The sequence below is a fragment of the Pseudophryne corroboree genome, chromosome 3 (assembly GCF_028390025.1).
Source record: "Pseudophryne corroboree isolate aPseCor3 chromosome 3, aPseCor3.hap2, whole genome shotgun sequence".
Classification (NCBI taxonomy): Eukaryota; Metazoa; Chordata; class Amphibia; order Anura; family Myobatrachidae; genus Pseudophryne; species Pseudophryne corroboree.
In genome coordinates, this window is record NC_086446.1 from 626,767,987 (window position 1) to 626,777,131 (window position 9,145).

The window sequence follows — 9,145 nt, forward strand, 5'->3', positions numbered from 1 at the left end:
GCGGACAGTGCTAAGGGCATGTTTGCCCTCCTATGTTGACCTTGCGAAATTTATTACTGATTGTAAGTTAAACGCAGAAGTACCTCATACGGAGGAATACAATCAGGAAAATATTAAGCAAATCAACCTACAGTTAGGAGTATATTTTCCAGCCGTTGTCGAGTGGAACAAAATGTTCTCCATAAGACAAAGAGAAGGGGAAAGTACTTCTGATTATTTCAATCGAGCACTGCAAGAAATGGCTAGATACACTGGGATCACGGACATTGAGGAGAATGTGCAGCATAGAGAGATAGCGGTTAATGTATTAATGGATGGTTTAAAGGTAGTATTGAGAACAAGGATACAGACCACCAACCCAAACTGGAGAAATATCTCGGTGGCTGCATTAAGAAAGTCCGCTGTTGGGCATGATCAAAACATCAGCAAGCACAGGGGGGCACAGGGAGGTAAGAAGCCTCAGATCCCTGTGGGTAAGTCAAAGGTGATAAGATGTTATAATTGCCAGAGGGAAGGTCATTTTGCACGAAATTGTAGGTTTTGAAGATACACACAAGGTAGATAAACCCCCTAGACAAAAACACAAGCAAAGTCAGGATACACGAAATTGTAATCAGGAATCACCTAGGAAGAAGTTTGGGCCGCACCTGTAATGTGCAGTCAGTAAAGTTGATCATTAGTCGTGACAGTAAGCCTGAGGTTACAGTTAATGAAATTGGGAGGTCAGTTCCTTGTAGACACAGGAACGGCCGGGTAAACTTTGAAATTTATCTTTGAATGCTTTCTTCTCATCTGTAACTTTCATCGGCAGAACTCAAACACCACATGGCTACTTGGTCTTTTCAGAAGTCTACCTAACCCCAGTATGTCTTACCAGCATCGTTGTGTTTGGCCAGACGCAAAGGGTGGAGAGGGGAAATACTGGTGGGGGGGGGGGATTATGCAGAGATACTGGTGGACATGTTGATGTGACAGCCTGTTGATGAAAATCTGATAATGTTTTTTTTCCCTTCCCAAATTGTTCTCTCTCTTTTTGTTCTTTCATGTTTTACGGATGGTATGTCACACAAAAGTTAGACAAATGGTAATGCAAGATTTATTCTCCTTACAGAAAGATCGCTGAGTCGGAAAGAATATTGCATCACCGGAATGTTCGTTTGGAAGACTGAGAGACAGCACCTTTGAGATGACACCTGAGCAAGAAGAACAACAAGACCAGAGGACAAATCATCATAACAAGTTTTTTTTTCCCCTTCAATTATTTTTCTGTACCCCCATTACAACTTTCTCTTTCTCCTCCTGTAAGATGGACTCGCCCCAAGAGACTGTAGTCCGTGTTTTCCTGTTGACCCTGTTGTTGACCAGAGCAGTCTGTTTCGGTGAGAGAACCAGTGAGGTCGAGAAAGGATCTGGAATGGGATCTGATGATCAGGATGGATTCGTAGAATTCCAATAGCAACACAATCACAGAACAAAGGCGAGTACCAGAAAACGATCTAGTAGCCATGTTATTTATAGACATTGTGAAGGAGTGTTAGCTGAAGAGAACTGCATCTGTAGGCATTGTAACAACATAGTTGAGGATGGGTGCATCAAGAAATGTCAGTCCAGTATTAATATCCACATGGACCGGCATCCATTGAGTGACTATCACTCCTTAGTGGGTAAAGTGTTAAACCAGACAGACTGCTGGGTGTGCTCTCAAGTACCTCAAGGTCATAGCAAATCAGGACTAGTACCATTCCCTTTAACGACAGGAGAGGTACTTGAGTTAAGTGGTGGGAGGCCGGTGGACAAGAGGTTTAATATCTTTAGTCCTCCTAGTTTAAAGCTCCACCAATATCATGTGGATAGGTCCTTAGTATGCTTTAACATTTCCAATCCCCGAAAGCCGGGAAATTGGGAAGTGTCATGGAGTAATCAAACCATGACATTTTCACATAGAGCCGATAGAATGCCCATAGATTCAGAGCTTATACGCCAGATAGCCAACAGTGGAAAATATTTCCGGTATAGGTACACTCTAGGAAGTAGGACCATGCGAGTTGGAGAAGTATCACCAGGATATTGTGCACATATCGTACAACCAGATACGTGCACTAGACAGATGGGAGAATTAGGGTTAGGAGATTTCACATGGAAAGTTTGTAACATGGTTATGTCATACTCCGTCCCATATGTTCTCCCCGATGATGCATATTTCATATGCGGGAGGAAGGCGTATAAGTGGCTCGCCCCAAACTCAGAGGGATTGTGTTACATTGGAAAGGTACTGCCTGAAGTAATGACTGTATCCCATAACAAAATTAAAGACATTCACCGCGGTGCCCAAGCTCCTTATACTCACACTCATTACGAGCACGTTGTTAAAAGGCACCTGATAGAGAGGACAGAGCATCCGGCCTCTGATCTGATCCATGAATCCACCGGGATTCAATTCCTACTCGCATTAGATATTACTCGTACCGCCAGAGGAGTGATAAACTTTAGGTATATAAACGCACTTGGGAACCTGATAGACAATATCACCGAAATGTATGACGACACGTTCAGGTATACTGGGAGAGAGCTACAAGCCTACAAAACAGAGCTGGTTCAGCATAGGATGATTCTCAATTACCTCACAGCAATGACAGGCGGGTATTGTGTTACCCTAGCAACTCAGTATGGTGTAAAGTGCTGCACGTATATTACAAACAGCACTGAGGACCCGGCCGAGGTCATAGACCAAAAGATGGATGACATTTTGCAATTAAAGTGGGAGTTTCGAAGGAGGCATAATCTTACTCTCGCTGCTGTGGGTAATGAACTGACCAGCTGGGTGTCATGGTTGAACCCATGAAATTGGTTCTCTGGTTTAGGAGATTGGGCCCAAGGCATTATCATGGATGTAGGGAAATTTCTCTTGTGTATTCTGGGAGTCGTCATATTGATTGGTCTGATATTTAGATGCGTTCGGACTTTAATGAAGTGTAAACGTAGTACCAGAGTGATGAGTTTGAGGAGCGAGGACACTGTAATACCAATTGGTTTAATTTACGACCCAACGATAGAGACAGTGGGGTAAATTTACTAAGATTCGTATTTTCCAGAATCATGTCCAAGTTCAATCACGAATGACATCGACAGTGTAAAATTGCAACTTTTTGAATTGATTACGACTAATTTACTAAGCTGTCGTATTCGTGTTTTTCGTTTCTTCCGATGTCGATGTCATTCGTGCTTTTCTGCTGTAGATTGCGGCCGCATTTGCTGTTTCGCGGCCGCGTTTATGTGTTTTTTTTACGACTGCGTCACATGTCTGTTACGGCAGTGATTTAGAAATTGCTGCCGCGTTTTTAGTCCTAAGTTTCGTTTTCGTCACGCGGCCGTGATTGGTTGTATTCGTGAAGGAGGAGTGTCTGTGCATATTACTATAAAACCGCCCCAAACACACCGCACCTCGTGGGTTTAGCTAGTGGAGAGGAGAGAGGAAGGTGTATTTGGAGTTGGTGAGTTTGGTGGAGTTTTTGGTGGATTTGGAGAGGAGTTTGGTGATTGTTGAGTGCTGTACTGTGTGTGTAAGTAGTCTTGTCATATTTGTAGTATTGTTTTTTCACAGTTTGTCTACTTTTTTGTCCTTGTTTTTTTTTTACAGTCTTTTGTCATTGTTTGTGAGTGAGTGAGTGAGTGAGCGTGTGTGTTGGCTGTGTGGTGTGTAGTAGTAGGAGTAGTGGAGGAGTGTGTTTTGTGTTTTGATTTTTCAGTGTTTTTTGTCGTTTGTCATGTCAGACTCAGAGGTCAGTGTGGTGGCGGAGGTTAGTGAGGTGGAGGCTGGTAGTGAGGTGGAGGCTGGTAGTGAGGTGGAGGCTGTTAGTGAGGTGGAGGGGGGTAGTGAGAGGGAGGAGGTTAGTGAGGAGGAGGAGGAGGGGGTGCCTGTTGCTGTATTTTCCAGTGATAGTGATGGTGTTGTGGCTCCGCAGCCACGCACCACTACCAAGACTGGCAGGAATATTAAGTTCAGCTATGCTGAAAACATGGCTTTGGTGCGTGAGCTGATGAAGCACCATCGCCAATTGTTTGGTCAGGATGCTGGCAAGGTGTCCTCCCGCAGGAAGTCTGTCCTGTGGGGGCAAGTAATACTTGCCGTGAATAGTGAGGGTGTGGTGAGGCGGACTGAGGACACGTGCCGCAAGAGGTTTTATGATATAAAGCGGCGTGTCAAGGCCAAGATGGCCAAAGAGGCCAAATCTGCACGAAAAACCGGAGGTGGCCCCCCTTTCCGGGCCACCTATCGGGACTGGGAGGAGCCTGTGCGGGCATTGATTCCTGCCGAAGTGGTGTCTGCTACTCATGTCCGGGATTCGGACCGACCCACGCAGGATGGCAAGTTTGATTTGTTAGATTTTTATTTAAATGTCCTCTAAATGTTGTAAATGTCATTTTTAAAGGATAAAGGATGCATAAATTGTGTTTCACATATTTCAGGCCTATGCACCCTTAAGGTGTGTTTGTGTTTCGAATTTGCTTTTTTCACCGTGCATTGGCTGTTTGGTAAATTTAATATTGCGCTAAAACATGTGCAATGGCTGCTGTTTTTTTTTTTTTAATAAAATATTTTTTTGCGATATTGCTTGGACATCTGTGTTGTATGCTTATTTTATAAATAATTTTAGATTTATTTACTTCTGAAAAACGGTGCAATTATTCCAATATTACATTTTTCAAACATTTGCAAGTAGTCAATCTCTGCAATATCTGAGGCATAATTCTCAAATGTAACAGATTTATTGTGTGCAACATCATGTACATTTGGATATACAACACAAAATAATGAAGCTTGAAGCTCTTAATCAGAAATTATTTGTTTATCCAATACCTAATAGATGGTTACAGTACACTAAGGCTTTGCAGTTATAATTTTTACACAAAGCATGGTAATAATGTTTGGTCCACTTTTTCAACAGTCCCACAGACCAGCCGGCCAGACAGGCCTCAGACAAGTCAGGATGAGGCTGGGATTGCAGGTAAGACTTCACTGTAGTCACATATTCTGAAAACACATAGAAGTACAAAATATTAATGTTTATATTTTCACATAGGTTCTGCTTCTGGAAGCCGACCTCCTGTAAGGCGCCCATCACAGGGCTCGGGCCACTTACCCAGGAGGCCAAGTAAGACACGGCGTCTTGGCACGGAATCTGCGGCTCCATCATCCCCACCCAGGCGACGCATTTCGGCAGTGTCACCCCAGCCACCACTGGCACTATTGGCGAGTTCGCAGAGTGATGAGCCCCGATCACCTCAGTTATCTGGTGAGTAAAAACAGAAATTAAACACATAGGCAATAATATACACAGTACAGTTAATATGTTGTTAGTTGGTTTTGAGATTACATGTTTTCCAGAACAAGCAATGTGATGTTACGTCTTCAATTGCTAAAGGTGAAAATGTTTTTTTTTAAAAGGTCTTAGTGGATGATCTCGCCAACATCATTTTTAATAAATAACAGACATTTGTTTTAAATTTGGCCACACACGTGCACATTAAAATAAAATACCAATAAAATTCCCAAACAAAAACAGCATCCACAACATTATATTGTTCACACATCTCCCCTGTCCAGTATGTAGATGGCTTACTGGCTCCGCTCATCTGGACTATCCAGGTAAGTAGTCTATATCGTGGTCAGGGGAGGTGATATAACACTGTAATGCTGTGGAGGGGAGGTAGTTAGGTGTGGATTATGCAAATCTGTCTATGTGGCCGCCTGTGTTGGTATATATGTTTTTGAACAAAAAAAACATTATAAGTTTTGAAAAACAACGCCAAAAACTATACAAATGGAGTATTATGAATGTAGTAATGTGTAGAAGTAGCCTTTAAACAAATTGACAAATAAACATTGCATGTTGGCCACCCCATACAGAGCCCAGCTTGATGGCCGACGTGGACCAGCAGGGACAAGACCAACAGGCAACCATCACACTGCAACTTACACCTGTTGACCCAAGCCAGCCAATACAGCTGCAGGATATCCCCCAAGCCTCCATCAGTCCACAACTGGCACAAGCTCCGCCCCCAACCCAAATACCAGATGACTTTTGGGCCAGTTGGACAAGCCAACAGGCCCAAAGCAATGCCAGCCTGACCGCACATACACAACACCTTGCCAGTCTGCCCCATCATCTACCGCGCATTAGTCGCAACTCAGGCAGACTGATTGTACAAGTAGGGCGAATGGCAACCTCAATGGAGCAAATAAGGGCTGACAACAGCCAAATGCTTGCTCATTTAACGCGCATCATAGATGAGCAACAGCGCCATCAGCAGGCACTCGTTCAGCTCATTCAGCACAACCAGGTTGTGAATGAGTCCTTATCCCGGATTGTAGCCAGCCACACTGCAACCAACACTCAACTGATTGCAAGCATTAATAATTTGAGCAGCAATATTACATTGATGGGAGCTCACCAAGTAACCTCCAGCTCGGGGACCACGACCCCTATCCAAACGCCAGTAACCTCCCCTGTTCGGCGTTCCTCCAGAGCACGTGCCAGTGAGCCAGCACAAAGCACAGCACCCAGCACACACAAGCGGAAAAAATAACCCCAATGTAATTTGCAAAATAAAAATTTGTATTTGACAAACACACAACTTCCTGTGTCCGTCTCAAACATTGTCGAAGCTGCTCTGTATGTATGTATGTTTTTCATGGGTAATGACTGAAAATGTATTTTTAGCATAAACTAAGTACAATGTACACACCACTATAAACAACAAACAGTAAGTTACAAAACACACAATAGAAAGTAGTGCAAAGTGTTTAGTCAAGGATAATTACAGCCTACTTGTTAGGGTCTCCTGCCCTGTGCTGCCACGTCGTCATGGCAACCGGGAGACAAGTGCTAGTGGAGTAACCTGAGCGCAGCTGATACTCCGGTTCGGGTCTTTTGCTGTGCAGTGGTTATAGGCTCTGTGCACGGCAGGGGATCCGGTGCTGGTTTTTGTGCTCACAGTCTGTGAGGTCTGAGTGGGGCGTGGACAGCACCTGCTTTTTAAGGCCTCTTTTCAGGGTAAGCAGATGCTGCTGAATCTTTGTTGGTTAGTCAGTTCATGAAAGTTAGCCAGTACTGTGTAGCTTTGTATTTGTTTGTTGCTTACTGCAAATAGGCCTGGGGATTTGGTATTACACTCTGCCAATCCAGACCTAGCAGTAAGACTGGAGTCAGTCGTTTAGCTTGCTGGGGTTCTGTTACTACTCTGTGAACTTAGCAAGTTTGCGGCTGTATTCTAAGACTTGCCTGTCTAATCCTGTCTCACTGTGCTAGGTGTCAGGGGTCAGTTTAGTGGCAGTAAGCTAAAACCTGTGCACTGCAAGTGAGAAATAGGATTGTGGAGACTCTCCTTGTGTCTATCATTCCATCTCTGACCAAGGAGTTTACTGCCACACCCGTTGGTAACCCTTTAGGGTTTTGCTGTTGCCCTTAGCAACAGCATTTCGGGTTCTCTATGTATTAAAACACAACATCTTGCTTTTTCCATCTGTGCAGTTCTAATACAAGGGAGATACCCAATTCCTTAGCCTCTGGGCTTCTCTGTTCACTTTGTGTGTATTTTGTTACCCTATTACCTTCTGTGTACTTCATGTCATATTCCCCAGTTTGTCTGTGAGTCCATTTGTTTTGCATAACAGTTCAAACACCAGTACATTCCTGCAGACACTGGAGTGCATAACAGTTCTGACACCAGTACTTTCCTGCAGGCACTGGTGTGCATAACATATTCAGCAGCCCAATACTCCTGTTGAAATTTTGTGGGAATATGGAGCATACCCCTCAAAATACGTTGCAACAGGTGGTCGATCAGGTGCAGGTCCTGACTCGACAATTTAATGATTTGTCCATTAAAATGCACACCTCCCAGGCTGCTGGTGGAGCTCCCGCAGCAGCAGCACCTGCAGGGGTTAAGGAGCCGAAAGTAAATCTCCCGGATCGTTTTTCTGGAGATCGCTCGCAGTTCTTTTGTTTCAAGGAGAGCTGCAAGCTATACTTCCGGCTTAGGCCTCAGTCTTCTGGGTCGGAGATTCAGCGGGTGGGCATAGTGATTTCCTTGCTACAAGGAGACCCACAGGTCTGGGCATATGGGTTGCAGCCTGACTGTCCGTCGCTTAAAAGTGTTGATGCTTTTTTTACGGCACTGGGCATGTTGTATGATGACCCTGACAAGACGGCCTCAGCCGAGGCTCAGATTTCGATCCTTAAGCAAGGGCGAAGGCCAGTTGAGGTTTACTGTACGGAGTTTCGGAGGTTGGCCCATGATACCCAGTGGAATGACCCAGCCCTGAGACACCAGTACCGAAGAGGTCTTTCTAACCAGATAAAGGACCAACTGGTACAATATCCCTTGCCTGATAGCTTGGATCAGCTCATGCAGTTATCCATCCGGGTGGATAGACGGCTGAGAGAGCGTAGGCTTGAAAGGGAGACTGAGATTTCCTTCCTTCCCAAGGGAACCTCAGACTCTGAGGAATTTTCTGAGGAGCCTATGCAGATTGGGGCTACCCGCCTCTCCTCGCGTGAGAAGACGCGGAGGAGACAGCAGGGGTTGTGTTTGTACTGTGGGAATAAAGGTCATGTGGTAGTATCATGCCCAGAAAAGCCGGAAAACTTCAGGGCCTGAGGGTGATGGGAAATATCCTGTCAGGCCAGAAGTCAGAATTTCCCAAGAAGACTTTTATCATTCCGGTGACCTTGAAGATCCTCGGTCAAACTGTCAAGACTGAGGCCTTTGTGGACAGTGGGGCCGACGGGGTTTTTATGGACCGCCAATTCGCCCTGAAACACTCTGTTCCCTTAGTACCCTTGGCATTGGAAATTGAGATTTGTGGGTTAAACGGGGAACCATTATCCCAAGGTAAAATTACCTCTTGCACTAGCCAGATTTCTTTGTTTATTGGAGCCACACACTCTGAAAAATTGTCCTTTTATGTGACTGTCTGTACTTTTGCCCCATTGGTGTTGGGGTTACCCTGGTTAAGGGCCCACAATCCTCAATTTGACTGGGTCTCTGGGGAGATTCTTAGTTGGGGTACTGATTGTTTCAGGAGTTGCTTGAGCCTTCCAGTCAGGCTCTCGCAGCTAAGTTTGCCAGGATTGCCAGGGTG

The 9,145-nt window shown here is 44.8% G+C and overlaps 1 protein-coding gene across 1 annotated transcript; it reads left to right on the forward strand.

The window, feature by feature from the left end:
* The first annotated feature begins 4,846 nt into the window (after positions 1-4,846).
* Positions 4,847-6,588, forward strand: LOC135058096 (uncharacterized). Its single transcript, XM_063963713.1, has 3 exons — positions 4,847-5,006; positions 5,082-5,294; positions 5,909-6,588. The coding sequence occupies exon 3, from the start codon at positions 5,920-5,922 to the stop codon at positions 6,586-6,588; it is 669 nt and encodes a 222-aa protein (XP_063819783.1). The 5' UTR covers positions 4,847-5,006; positions 5,082-5,294; positions 5,909-5,919.
* The last annotated feature ends 2,557 nt before the right edge of the window (positions 6,589-9,145 follow it).